General features: G+C 41.9%; 1 protein-coding gene across 9 annotated transcripts in view; it reads right to left on the bottom strand.

Moving 5' to 3' along the window:
* Positions 1-14,601, bottom strand: part of SLC25A13 (solute carrier family 25 member 13) — a gene marked incomplete at its 3' end in the record, with an annotated part of 185,925 nt that overhangs the window by 100,789 nt on the left and 70,535 nt on the right. For 7 of the 9 annotated variants that reach the window (XM_080818406.1, XM_080818405.1, XM_080818404.1 and 4 more), the window contains one exon: positions 11,549-11,664. The exons of the other annotated variants lie outside the window; for them this stretch is intronic. In XM_080818406.1, the coding sequence (XP_080674532.1) occupies positions 11,549-11,664 (116 nt within the window). The remainder of the gene's footprint in view (positions 1-11,548; positions 11,665-14,601) is intronic. 9 annotated transcript variants of the gene reach the window in all.

A 14,601-nucleotide genomic window follows, 5' to 3' on the forward strand; every position in this document is an offset into this window, starting at 1 on the left:
TCTCTCTAAGCACATATGCACTCTACGCACACACACGGAGGCAGGCTGGTCCAAACAGGAGACTGAAGTCATATAAATGCGGTGTTGGAGGAGGTAAAAATGAGAGCTAATGTGCACCTCTTCCAATCCGGTACTTAGAAAGGGATGCAACTACTCTGATGAGGTCATGGGCATCCGAGAAAAAGATCGTCCTTCTCATGGTGTGGAAGGCAAAGTTGTGGTTCTGGAAAAACCAGTCACTTTCCACCCCACTCTGGGCTTCTTTCCATATCCATGAAAGAAAGCCATGAACTACACCAGACATTGTTCAACGGTGGTGAAAACGACATTCCCCTGGAGAGCTAGTTTAAAACAAATTCCCAAGCCCCACGCCCTAAGCTTTTAATTCTGCAGACTTGAGAGGGAGCCAGGAAGTCCACAGTGGTAATGAACACCTCCACACTATTACAACCCAAACCCATGGTCTGCCTTACTGGTAAGAATCCTTCCTATTCTAAAATTTGATGGATCTATAAATCCTTGAAGTTACCACAATGCTTAACTCATCACAGTATAAACGCTGCTTCACAAAAATTTTTAAAAAAAGGTTAAAGCCTGGCAGATACCTAGCACTTGATATTCATCTTTTATCATATGCAATAAACAGTGAAAGGTCAACTGAGATGTTTTCAATCCACATGCTAGACAAGGTGTTTTCAACCGGATAAACCAAACCATTAGCAGTCTTTCATAGTATCAAAAGTAGGTGCCGTAAAACAATGTCTGGAGGCATAGAGGAGATTGTGGTCACTCTCCAGGTATGTGTTTGCTTTAATCATCTGTTGTACTAATTACTGTTAACTTTCCTCACCACTAGAGAAGACCACAACCAAAAAATTCCAAGTCTTTGAAATTTTTAAGGGAGTACAGAATTCCTAATTCATTCTCTAAATGCAAGTATAATATCTGTATTGTCTAAAAAACCAATTTCCTCAGCCAGTTTCCTTAGACGGATGTGATCAAAAATGATTTTCTTGCAGAAGCATTAACATACATTTAACCCTACTGAAATGCTTCAAGAGCAGATGTACTACAAATGTACACCCACAGTGATCCCATATTAGTATAAAACTGTTTTATTTCAATTAAAATGTCTAACTATCCACCCCCAACACATACCTAAACTGTAATTTTCTCTGAGAACTTCCAATATGTTCTTGATTTTGTTTCCTTTATCAACCTATCAGAGCAAAAACTGCCTTGCAACTGTTGGAAGAAATCAGTCATTAGCAGCAAGATTACAGCAAATTTTCCAATTTGGAAAAACTGTATTTTTATCTCTCTCTCATACTGAAAGAATAATGGTATAATTTTACTATTTTTAAGTGAGCAGTACAGTTTAAAATAGTCCAATTTTCCCAGTGCTCCAAGTTTTAGGATTTACTGTTGGCTTTCTGTTCTCCACACCTTCTACCCTGTTCACAAGTCCTCTTCTCCCTCCACCTGACCCACACACGTGTGCGCATACATCCACGCAAACAGGGGCAGAATCCCCCAGTCAGCCTCTCCACGCTGACAGGCTTCTAAAGTATGGTTAACCTTCAGGCAGTTGTTAACTAAGGAGTGGCTTCACAGGGTTATTGTGATTTACTCTCCAATTGACATTCTCCCACCTTCTCAACAGGCCTTTATCCCCCCTCCCTATTTTTAAAATGGAGTGATGAAGTAGCAAAAAGTACAATATTTTAGCCATTTGAGCATGGACGATTCTCAAATTATCCCACCAACTGGAAGTGCTCCCTGATACTACTATCTTTCAAAATTGAAGCCATTATGGTCAATCGTGCAAATCCGTATTTAGCTTTTCGTAAATAGTGGATTTTTGACCCAATGAACTGGAACAGCTTCTGAACAGTCTCTGGGATCTCAGGCAAGACACTCGGCACCGAGGCATGCCACAATTCTTATCAATGTGGAAGTTATTTACTTTCAAGACACACACTGTTCTTATCCAATATTCTCATTCTCTACTGGAATGTGTATAAGAAAATGGACTTGAGTCCCAAAATAAAATAAACTAAATCTACTGTAGGGCAGTAAGTTTCTTTCACCAAAATAACACACTATTTTTGTGAAACACCAAAACCAGAACCTCCCCCAAGTAATGCTCCTTTCAACCCTTAACCAATTTTTGCCCTCACTTATCTCTGGAATATTTCATTCTCCAAGTGCCTTTATAAAGATAAAAATAAATGATCTTCCCAGCAAGTTTAAAAAATTACGGCGAAAGTTCTGTCCTCGTCGAATCCACTACGTACATTCCTCTAGACTTTTGTATGTATTTTTAAATTTGGGTGCATACCTTCAAAACTTATTTCCATAATGTTAGCGCTCATCATTTTCTGCAACCTGAGTCAAAATGACTAAAGCGGACTGTTTCCGCGTATTTTCTCATGTCAGCTAGCCTGCCTGTTTCCTAGAGCGTGCCCACTCTACTTTCACAGCAGATGCTCTGGTATAAAATCTAATCGTGAACCCAGAAAGGGCACCTCCAAACACCACCATCCATGTCAAAGGATTAACTAGAGAAGGGCATCAGAGATCACTTCATTCGTTCTGGAGATTGTGTTTAGGTCTCAAAGACAAAAGAAAGGTCCTATTCAAGTAAGTTCGACAAAGTTAAATGGATTTATTTTTCTGCAGGACTTCTCAGAGCTTTAATAAACTAAAAATTTTAGGCTTTAGAAGTGTCTGTCTGGTAGGAGAATCTTTTTTTCACATAACACTAACAGAAACAGGAAACACCACTACTTGAAGGTACCCAAAACTCACAATATCGTTAAACAGTGAAGATTAAAGGACAAGAGGCCACTGCAATTTCCAATAAAAGAGCAAGACTAGGCTAGTTTTTTTTTTTTTTTTGGACTCCAGGTCAACTGACAAACCTGAAGCAGAAAGCCACAACTGAAGTTTTTAATAGCTAGAAAAGTCTTAAATAAGATGTATGTCTATTCATTCAAACTGTCCCTCTACCAAAAGCACTTATCTTTTGGCAGATCACTGACCTCTCTGAGATCTGCTAAAAGCAAATGCTCATTTAGACAGAACATTATTGACATTATTGACAACTATGGCCATTCTTGGACTCCCTGACACTTACCCAGAAGCCCAGAGTCAAGAAGTCCTTGTCTTTCAAGAATTCCTGTCTTTAAAGTTCAATTAAAAACCGCAGGCCCCTACGTACATCACTGCCACACAGACAATGAAACTGGGGGCTACTCTCACATACTAAGAACGATAACTTTAAAATTGTGTTATAAAACAGTTCATGAAGTTCTGTTCACTGGAATGCAAAAGGTAAGTTAAAGAGAAAAACATGTATTAGCATTATACAAGTAAGCAAAAATTCCAGATTTCAACCTAAGAAGTACTATGGTATAGTAATATACTCTGAGTTTTCAGGGGGTCCACCTATGACGTTCACTGGACCAAAGTAAGATTTAGGCTGTCTACTACTATTGGGCTAGGCCGTTCCTGCGGCCTACTGCAGATACAACAACCAAAGAACCAGCAAAGGGCTGGAATAGGTCATGTGAAATTAGCATCATCAAGAGACCGGTCACTGGTGGGCACACTAAATATGTCAAGATTAACAGTTTTGTTACCACCACCACCACCACCACCCCGCCCCCACAACACATGCTCGTTCTTAAAATTCATAAGGAAAATGCTTTGTTTTCCCAGCATCCTCAAATAAGAAACATGGGAAAATCAAAGTGTTTGGGAAACCGCCCTTCGCAATGTGTCTACACCACACCTTTAAGCCCTGACCTTCACTTCCTCTTTTCACAGGAGAGTGGTCATCTGCCTGCCTCACAGAGGTACTGGAAAGCCCACACAATGACCATAGCCGCGTCTGCCTCTGGCAGTGCCCCACTCCAATTAATCCAAGAAAATCCATCTTTTCCAGGCATCATTTGGATCTGGTCCCTGTCCTCTGAAGAGCCTGCGGGCCTCCCAACTTCCTCTCTTATTAACTAAAAACTCCTGCCCAGGAGCCTCCTCCATCATATTGTGCCTACAGCTCTCAAGGTGTTCATTTCAATCAAGGGCTTCCTTTAACACCCTCAGCCTGTACGAAGACCATCTCCCCACCCCCTACCACTCCATGTATCCCCTCCCCTTTAGAATTCTGTTCACATCAAAAGATAAAGCTTCCTTGGTGAGACCATGTCAAATGCATTTCAACAAATTACCTGGACAGCTGTGCCACCAAGGCAACTTTGTGTGTCTACTGAGAACTCTAATCCGGGTATGTTCTTCCTTACAATTACTTCCTGCTACAGCCATACAAACGCCTAACTAAATGCAGTTGCTTACTTCTTCATGAAAGTTCTTTACTTCTTCATGAAAAATTATTAAATCCCTCCCATGTCTGATAAAGACTGAAACTACTCCAGATTAGTCGGCCCCTGTCTTCATTAGGAAGGAAGGGCCACCCCACAGAGCACAGCCACCCCCTGGGGGAGGCAGGAGCACACAATAAACAGCAAACCCTTGGCGGTCATCAGGCTGCTACCCAGACTGTACCACAGCAACCACAACTGTGGGCAAGTTACTTAACCTTCTCAAGGCCATTTCCTTTCAGAAAAATGGGAATTATATAGGACAGACCTCCCAAGTTGGGAGGATTAAGTAATAAATTACATAGAAAGCACTCAGCCCAGAGGCAAGGAGGTAATAAGTGATCGATAAACTTAAAGATAAAAATGTCAGGTACTTGTCTTCTCTCAAGAGATTATGTAAAACCATATGTCTTTGGAGCAGAACAAGCTCGGTACCTACTATCCGGTCCTTCTTCCTGCCCTTTGACCCCCTATACCCCACAGTTTAGTCATATATGATTCTCCTTAAAATACCCCTAAACTCACTCAGGTCCAAGCCACAGTGATCACTCACGTGGATTACTGCAATTGCTTTCTAACTGGTCCCTCTCCTTCTACTCTGTTCCTTCCATGATCTATTCTCAACACAGCAGCCAGAGTGATCCAGTTAAAACATAAATCAGATTATGTAATTCTGCTTAAAAAAAAAAATCCTGCAACAGTTTCTCGGTTCACTTACCATCAATGTCAAACACCTAACCTGATCTTTATAAAGGGTCTTACTTTATCAGCTTTGTTACTTCTCTGAGCTTCTTTCCTACAAGGCTCTCCCTGACTCTTTTAATTCACACAGGTTCTCCTTGTGGTCCTCAAATGTACCAAGTACACTCCAGCCTTTAAACCTAGACAACAGCAGTTCCTTTTGTCTAGGACAATCTCTCTCCTTCTTCCATCTGTCTACATGATCAATTCCCCTACCTCTTTCAAGTCTGTGCTCAAAAGTCACTTTCTCAATAAAGCCAACCAAACCATACTGTGCACAGAGGAGTACCCTCTTTGTTTCATAGCGCACTGTAATCACCCCAAGATCACCAGAACTTACCCATTCTATTAATCCCTTAATCCCTAGCATTAAAATTATCAACTTGTATATGTTCCTGTTACTAGTCTAGTGAACAGGTTGGAAAACTATGTTCCACTGACCCACCAACTCTTTCTGTAAGTAAACATTTACTGGGAGACCACCAAACCCATTCGTTTACATACTGTCCATGGGAACAGCAGAGTTGACTAGTTATCAGAGACCCTAAGGCCCATGAAGCTCAAAATATTTACTATTTGGTCCTTCATAGAAAAAATGTGCTGCTCCTGATCTAGCATAAAAGTAATGCTTTAAAAAAAAAAAAGGAAAATCATGTTGATACTCAAAAAATGTAATTTTAAAGAGATAAGGTCTTAGGCCTTAAATATCATAAACTGAAATTCTTATAAACAACTCCTCACATAATGGTGTAGAAATATGTAATTATTTATAATATTACTTTATTCATTCTTTCTTTCCTTTGGTTAAATAACTAGACCATCAACAAATATTTCCTCTTTTTCCTTTCTTGCTTGCTTTCCACCATGATTTACTCTTCTGTACATCTTCTTGCCCACTATGTTAATATGATAGTTAAGTATCAATGATGTTCAAGTTCACAGAATTCTGAAGTTTCTTTATGTTTATTATATTCAATGTGTCAACATAATATAAATCTATTAAAAGATTCATGAATATTTTTGAAAATCATGCTTACTCTTTAGCTTACATATAAAATATGGCTCTTGTTCCTGCTATCTTCCTTCTGAGAGGTTTAGATTCCTACTGGCAAGAGACCTATCTACAAAATGGCAGACATACACTAGCATCTTCAGATGACAATCACATAGATATGTATTTTCTCTTCTCTCTTTCAAATTTTGTAGTTTCCATCAACTTACGCTTTCCAAATAGTGGTGGAACAGGCAGACCAACATTTATTACTAAATAAGCTTTTATTTAGGGGTGCCTGGATGGCTCGGTCGATTAAGCATCTGACATCAGCTCAAGTTATGATTGACCATGAGGTCATGACTATGAGCTCATGATGATCCCCACTCAGTGGCAGTCTTCTAGTACCTCACCCCCTGCCCCTTCCCCTGCTGATTTTCTCTCTCTCTCAAATAAATAAATAAAATCTTTTTTAAAAAAGAATAAATAAGCTTTTATTTAACTACTCCAAAAAACACTTAAGGCAGTCAAAAATTTACACACATACAGATATACGTAAAAATACACTAAAATATTCAATGCAATAGCATTCAAAATCTCAGCAGGATTTTTGTAAAGACAACTTTTTCTAAAGTTGTTTTGATAATTCAAAAGGCCAGGAACAGCCAAAATAATCTTAAAAAATAAAGTGGGAGGATTCATATGAAATCAAGACCTATTACAAAGCTTTAGTAATTAAGAGAGTATAGCGATGGTGCAGACAGAAGATATGCAAATGGCCAGCAAATATTTTTTTAAGGTTGCACAAGCCATTAGTAGTCAGGGAAAAGCAAATTAAAGCCACATAATGAGCTATCACTGAAATAAAAGTGACTGGTAATACCAAGCGTTAGCAAAGGCATAGGATAACGAGAACTCTCACACACTGACAGTGTGAATGCACTGGTACAAGCACTCTGGAAAACTGTTTGGCAGTATCTACTGAAGCTAAACACAGAGCTTTTCTAAGACCCAACAGTTCTACTCCTAGAAATGGCCCCACACCCACAATCCAAAAGACAGATGAAACAGCATCCAAAGCATATTATTTGCAGCTACTGAAGCTGGACATGTGCAAATGTCTACCAGTGGTTAAGATGAATAAACAAATTAGGATAAAGTCATACAAAAGAACAGTATACAACAAAGAAAAAGAACAAGGGGGAGAACAGATACAACAAAGACATGGCTGAATCTCACAAATGAAATTTGAGCAAAAGTCAGAGTGAGATGGAATGTTCCGTATCTCTTCATTTTTATCAAGTTTAAAAACAAGCAAACCCAGTCGATGGTGACAGATGTTAGCTGTTAGCACTGGGCCTGGGGGACGATAACTGGAAAGGAGCCTATAGAGCACCAGCACTATTCTCCTTCTGATCTGGATGGTGATAAAACAAGTACGTACACTGTGCCAAAGTTCATCAAGACATACACTTAGGATGTGTGCATTCTTCTGTATGCATGCTATGTTTCTGTGAGAACTTAGGATATGTGCATTCTTCTGTATGTATACTATGTTTATGGAGAAGCATACTTTAAAAAATTAAAAGCAAAAATTCACTATCATATGTAAAATAGGCTAGAACACAAATAAAAACAGAACAAAGTGTTTTTACAAATTGTTAACTAGAATTCTCTTCTTATACGGACACCCTGGTACACATCTGTCGACATCTCCAAATGCACTTATAAATATCAAGTATCAAAACAAGAAAACATGGTGAGAACAAAATACTAAAGATACGGCTTTTCTTCACGGGAAACAAGTGAATATAACAAACTCGATATCAAAGGAATAAAACTGGCCTAATCAAGATCTTTTCATTCAAGCAAACACAGGAGTATCTAGACATGAAAACATGACAAACATAAACAAGGCCTCAGAGAAAACAAGGCAAGCCTTCACTGAAAGGCAACACTGGAATATCCGCCCCTCGCGCCACCTGATTTTTGTTCGGTGTGTACCAGAATCAGCACTAGCGGGAGCAGGAGTACGGCGGCTTGTTGCAAACACTGCTGCTTAAGGAGCTTCGTCCAGCCCTGCTCCAAACAAGCCCTCATGTGGAAATCCATGACGAGTACAGATCAAGAAGGTAAAAGCTCTCCTTTGGACAGGATGCAAGGCCAGGAGGTACGGGGAAGTGAGACCACTCTCCTCCCTCACCTGCAGCCCATGGGAAGGCCCCAGATCAATCTCTATGTCCCATGAAACAATGCTCTCCTCATGACCACAGCCAATGGAGACAATTAGGGAGGTAAGAAAGGAGGACTTTTTCTCTTATCTCTTCACGCTTACCCCTCCCAAAGATGCACACCCAGGCAACCTTCTAAAACAGGAAAGGGTCATTCTTGGGTGAAGGGTTTACCAGGAGCTAAGGATGTAAGCAGAGGTAGGAGTGTCACTGTGTACATCTCCAACAGCCTCACAGGGACAGGCCGCCAGGTCACAGATCAGGATGCTCTGAATTCTGCGGGCTTATGAGACCAAGTCAGTCCCCTCTTCTCCCAAACTCCATTTTTTAAAAAAGTTTCTCCAACCCCATTATAAGTTTCCTGTAAAACATACTTGTTACTAGCTCCTTCTAAAGATACCCACTGTTGAAACACTCCTTAGGCTGCCATATCTCCCCCGTGATTTTGTTTACTGGGTAAAAGCCTCCTAAACACAGCACCCACCTCTCTTAGAGGACTCTACCTTATGAAAAACATTAAAAGTCAGCTATTAATTTGTAATTTGATGGTCATTTGGGTTCTTGTTTGTAGTGTATATCCGCTTCAGCTTAATCCCAAATAGGGATGAACAGCTCAGAAAAGCCCAGGCTACACTGTGTGATTCCCCCGCCGCCAGGTGAGGACCCCATCAGCTCATCATAAATGCATACAGGACATACGCTGTTTCTGTTTTGTCGACAGGCAAATTCTGGAACAAACTGCCTGTGGAGGGCAGGACGCTGGGAGAGGAGGTGTGCATTTCTTCTACAAGTTACACGCAACTGATGTTGTCATTAGAATTTTAGCTCCTTAGAAACCATGATTTCTCATTTCAATGCCCTATGCCTTCAGAGATGGGATGGTGTTAACACAGCACAGATGGTAAGCAAATGACTGGCTACCCGGCCCGTGGTTAAACAGCAAGTTGGAAGTGCAGGGCTTCCCAAAACACACATATGAAAAAAACAAAAACAAAAAGGAAAAGAAAAAGACAAAAGAAAAAAAAAAGAAGAAAAAGAGAAGGAGGAGAAGAAAAGAAAGAAAGAAAGAAAGAAAGAAATCCTCCTTTGCTCTCTCAAGTTTTTTCTTTTAGTAATATTTTTATAGAGGCCTCTGTTCTTTGTTCTCCAGAGAGCACCTCTATATGCAGCGTACCCTGTAATCCTCACATGGCTCTGTAACTCAGATTATTACTACCCTGATTTTGCAGATGAGGAAAATAAGGCTCAGAAGGCTGAAACGATCTGCCCATCAGCAGAGCACTAGCAAGAAGCAGAGAACGCTGCTGCTACTGCGCCAGCTGCACCTCACAGACGAGCCCCCTGCCCCCCGCACCCCTGCCTCTTCACCTGCTCCTTCCTTCTGCTCACACCAACAGCCCTTCCCTCCCCACAGGGGGACAGTCTCCTGATTCTTTTCTCACCAGGCCAGTCCCACGGCTGGTGCCACCCATACCCGTCACTGCTTCACACTCAGACGTAAGGAGAACACGTGCAGGCCATCTCCCAGGGCCCCTGTCTCCACCCCGGTGCCCCGGCACCCCCGCCTCCACATGTGCTCCAGGGAGGAGGAGGGTGTGAGCGCACAACACTGCCCAACTCACTCCGATGTGCGGGCCCCGGTCCTCTGTAAACCCCCAGGAAACGCTGTCCTAACGTACTCATCAAACTGGCTTCCACTGGGTCGATTCAGGCCACCATGAGCCAGCCGCTCGTCTGTTACTCGACAGTTTCAATCGGGACATGTTTTTATTGGTGTTTCACTGAAAAGCTGTGGTTACAGTGACACTAAGATGAACTGGGTCGATGGGAAAGGAAAAAACTTAAGTTATTCTAGGGATGTTTAAATATGAAATAATCCTCAAGGAGTATTCACGGAAAGCATCTGAGCTTCTAGACTATACAAACAAAACCAGGCACATGTCCGTGTTTTGCCTCAGGTGATCAAGCCTTAAATAACTGCCATGTCCAATGAATGTGGATGAATGGCGGCAGAAGGGGGAAGGCTTCTAGAATAAGTCTATTATACTGCCTTCCCTGTACTTTAGGCAGCTACTGTCTTCATTTCTGAGAAGGAAAATGAAGACCAGAGAGGATGATTAAACTTGCTCAAGCACAACAGAGCCAAGAGCTAGAAGGAGCTAAGTGTCTCCAATTTCCAAACTATTCCAGAATAGATGGTACACTGACACTGTCTGTATTTTCCTCCCATCCGTACATTTCTCACCATCCGTCAAGTAAGAAAAGCCCAGGAAGTCTAAATGAATTGGGAACTACGAATAAAGACATTTGAAATGGGCACCTTAGCCACCTCCCCTGAATCAACAATGTATAAGGCCAAAAGGTCTCCACCGTTTTTCATGGGCAGTGCTGTCTACAGCAGGTTCATTTGCACAAAGAGCATCCGCTGCGTACCACACAGTCCGAGGAAACTGTGGTACTTTCCAGTCAATCTATACCTTTAGTATAAAAAAGTTTATTTGTACACTTTTTTCAAACGACAGGAAGCAGTTTATTTTTAATAAAGAACCTATTCCTGGCCCACTGCTTCCTTTCTCCTAATACTTAAAGGACTTCTGGAGTTTCTGCAGCTCTGCAGCTACTCCCTGTGAGACGGGTTCTGGCTTTTCACAATAAAGAAGGCAGCAGCACGGCAGCCACGACGACCCAGCCAAGGGGGCACGTAGGGCTTGGAAGACGGAGGTTCTTCTGGTGCTGCCCTGAGCTCCTATCCTGGGCAGAGCCCTGGCACTCAAGCTACTCCGTAGGAACCAGGTAAGGACCATAGGTGCCGGGGGCGCAGGTACCTTCTGTTCTTGGGCAGTGGATGACGTCTTCCTCCCATCTGTGGGAAGCACCACTGACTCTGAAGGGAAGAACAGAAGTCCTGCCTAGCTCCCATGGTCTACAGCTCTGAAAAAGTCATGCACAACCTCCCTCGCTTTAAAACTAAACCACAGTTTCAAAACTAAGCCAGAGATCTGTTTTTTTTTTTTTTTTTTTCAAACAGAAAGATATCTGGAGCGCAAAACACAGAACAATCTTTGTTAAAAGGGATATGCTTAACTTCTGCAAAGCTTCTCCCTACACTTCATTCCTGGGGATGAAAACAAACACACAAACAAACAAACAGCTGACACAAGTCTGTACTCACTTAGGTGCACACACACTCACGCCCTTACCAAAAGTCACTTCTCCTTTGCCAGCTTTGTCAAATAGCTGAAAGGCCACCATGAACAAAGCATCCGGGGCACAAAGGACAGATTCAAATGCTACGAACTCTTGAAAGGATATTAATCTGCAACATAAAACAAGCACAGAGCATAAAATCAGTAGCTTGTGGCAAATAAAAGCATACATAAATAGACACTAAGGGAAAAAATTAAACATCACTGTCAAAAAACTACATTCAAACCTAAAACCATTGATTAACACTCAGCATTTCTTTTCACATACAGTGGACTGAAACAGCAATGTAGAGGATCTAAAGAAAGAACATGACAGGTTTGAATTATAATTTCAAATGTAACTGTTTTAGCCAAAATGGCATTTTTGTTTCAGGCATATTGCTGGATTCTAGAATTAAAAAGGAGATATTTTAGATTAGGATGTGATTGTGTAGCAGCAAAATAGAGCAGCTTTGTCATTCATTAACACCTTTATACACCATGTAAAAATGGCTCACAGAGACCCATTCATTGCTGATATCCACTGACCACATGTGGATTCAGCTGGCCGTACAGCACTGGTAGGGGCAGTAGAATACAAACAGACATGAAATATGACGCCAAGGACGTTTTGGTCCGATTAGGCAGATGACACTAGTCTAGAACTAGAGACAGTATACAATGTCAATACAATACAATGTCAATACAATACAATACAAGATAGGGACCAACACGATGAAAACAGAATTCTGGTAGGAAATCAAAGAAGGCTTTGCAGCAGAAATGAATGTGAGCTGGGTCTTGAAAAACGCGTGAAGTTCAGGTATGTAGTAATGGGCACAGAAGGGCGGGCACTCTGGTCAGGGGACCCTAGCAGAAAGGCAGGTGCGAGAAAGCTAGGGTGTGGACAAGGGAAATGGTGAGGAACTGATTTTGTCTGGGCAGCAGAGCACATAAAAGAAAAACACTGTGAAATGCGATTAGAAGTAGAAGACCAGAGATGGGCATGAAAACAAAAAAAGGGCCTCCTTTTTCTTCTCTAGGAAGCAAGAAGTGATTGACAGCTTCTGAGCAAGGTCATGACGTGATCAAATCTGGCTGTTAGGAACAATACAGCAGGCCACAGATGCTTTGACTTCCAAGGAGGAAATATATCCACAAAAGCTTTCCCAGAAATGTTCTGTGCCACTATTCTGTATTTTAAATGTCCAAATATTTCAATAATACACTGAAATAGTCCAAGTCTCTGGAGGATAGAGAGGGAGGAAGAAAACAGGAGTGTTTTCCTATGTTTCTCAAAACACTTAATTACTTCTAAGCATCTCATAGAGAGAACACATTTTTATACAAAGTTAAGTGTTACGAAGTTAAGTGTTTTCCAGAAAGTCACCTGATCATAATAATGTCACAAAGAAAGGAAAATCCCATCGTGTGTTCAATAGACGATTTCTGTCATTCACCATCCAAAACACATCCTTCCAAATGCAAGGGAATATTCGGGACCAGGAACAGCGTGTGTTATATAAATATGCCTGCCCAAGAACATCTTCTCTACCACTCAGTGTATCTCACTGAGAGTCCATGTGCAAGCGAGACCGGGGTAGACAGGGATGGGAAAAGAAGCAAAGTGGAGTCAAACATTCTCAGGGGTCCTTGACGAGCTTACAGCCTATTGGGGGAGCACAAGGTAGTCATGTGCATATATGCCCACCAGAATGTACGAGTTGAGGGTCATAAGTTAAAGAAGACAAAGTGTTACGGGGACACAACAGGAGTGATTTATTCTGCCTACAAACCTAGGAAATGCTTCATGGAGATGTGGCATTTAAATTAGAAATTTTAGGGGCGCCTGGGTGGCTCAGCTGGTTAAGTGACTGCCTTCAGCTCAGGTCATGATCCTGGAGTCCCGGGATCCAGTTCCGCATTGGGATCCCTGCTTGGCAGGGAGTCTGCTTCTCTCCCTGACCCTCCCTCTTCTCAGGCTCTCTCTCTCGTTTTCTCTCTCAAATAAATAAATAAAATCTTAAAAAAAAAAGAAATTTTGAAATTGAGAAGATCTTAGAGATCATCTACTTCAACCTCCTCATATTAATTTTTTTTTTAAGGTTTTATTTATCTGACAGAGAGAGAGCACTCACGCACAAGCAGGAGGAGCAGCAGAGGGAGAGGATCCCCAGGATCATGACCTGAGCTGAAGGCAGACACTTAAATGACTGAGCCACCCAGGCACCCCCTCATTTTACTTTTGAGAAAACTAGAAGTCAATGACTTATGTGAAGGGGAAGCAACTGATTTGGCATTCTGGCCAAAAAACCAGGTGTCCTAGTTTCCATCTGACTGAGACCAAATTCCAGCTGGGATGGGACGATGGCGAGAAGAGTGAAGGGCATAGAGAAGACGTTCCACACTGAGGAAAGAACAGAGGAAAACACAGAGGTGACAACATATGGGGTGTGCTGTGCTTAGGGAAGGACGCAGGTGTTGCCAACCCCATATCTAACAGGTTGTGAAGGGTGAACAGTGACTTGAGCTATAATAATGCCACCTGTGGAACACCTTAAAGGCCCAAGTTACTAAATCCTATCTTCTTTGCAAGCAGTGAGGTCACTAAAGTTGGGGTGGGGGCACTAATAAATATCAGGTTCAGATCTTTGTCTTAGAAAAGGAATTGGGTAGGACGCCTGGGTGGCTCAGTCGGTTAAGCCTCTGCCTTCGGCTCAGGTCATGATCCCAGGGTCCTGGGATCAAGTCCCACATCGGGCTCCTTGCTTGGCGGGGAGCCTGCTTCTCTCTCCGCCTCTGCCTGCCACTCTGCCTGCTTGTGATCTCTCTCTCTCTCTCTGTCAAATAAATAAATAAAATCTTAAAAAAAGAAAAGAAAAGAAAGAAAACAAATTGGGGTGGAATATGAATTTAACAGGGGCAAGATGAGATGGGAGATAGATAGTGTGAGAGCAAGAGACAGCAGGGGTCTAAGCCAGAGCTATCACACCAGGATTGAAAAGAGAGGAAAGAGGAACCGGGGTGGCTCAGTGGGTTAAAGCCTCCGCTTTCGGCTCAGGTCATGA

This window comes from Martes martes (genome assembly GCF_963455335.1).
Source record: "Martes martes genome assembly, chromosome: 11".
NCBI lineage: Eukaryota > Metazoa > Chordata > Mammalia > Carnivora > Mustelidae > Martes > Martes martes.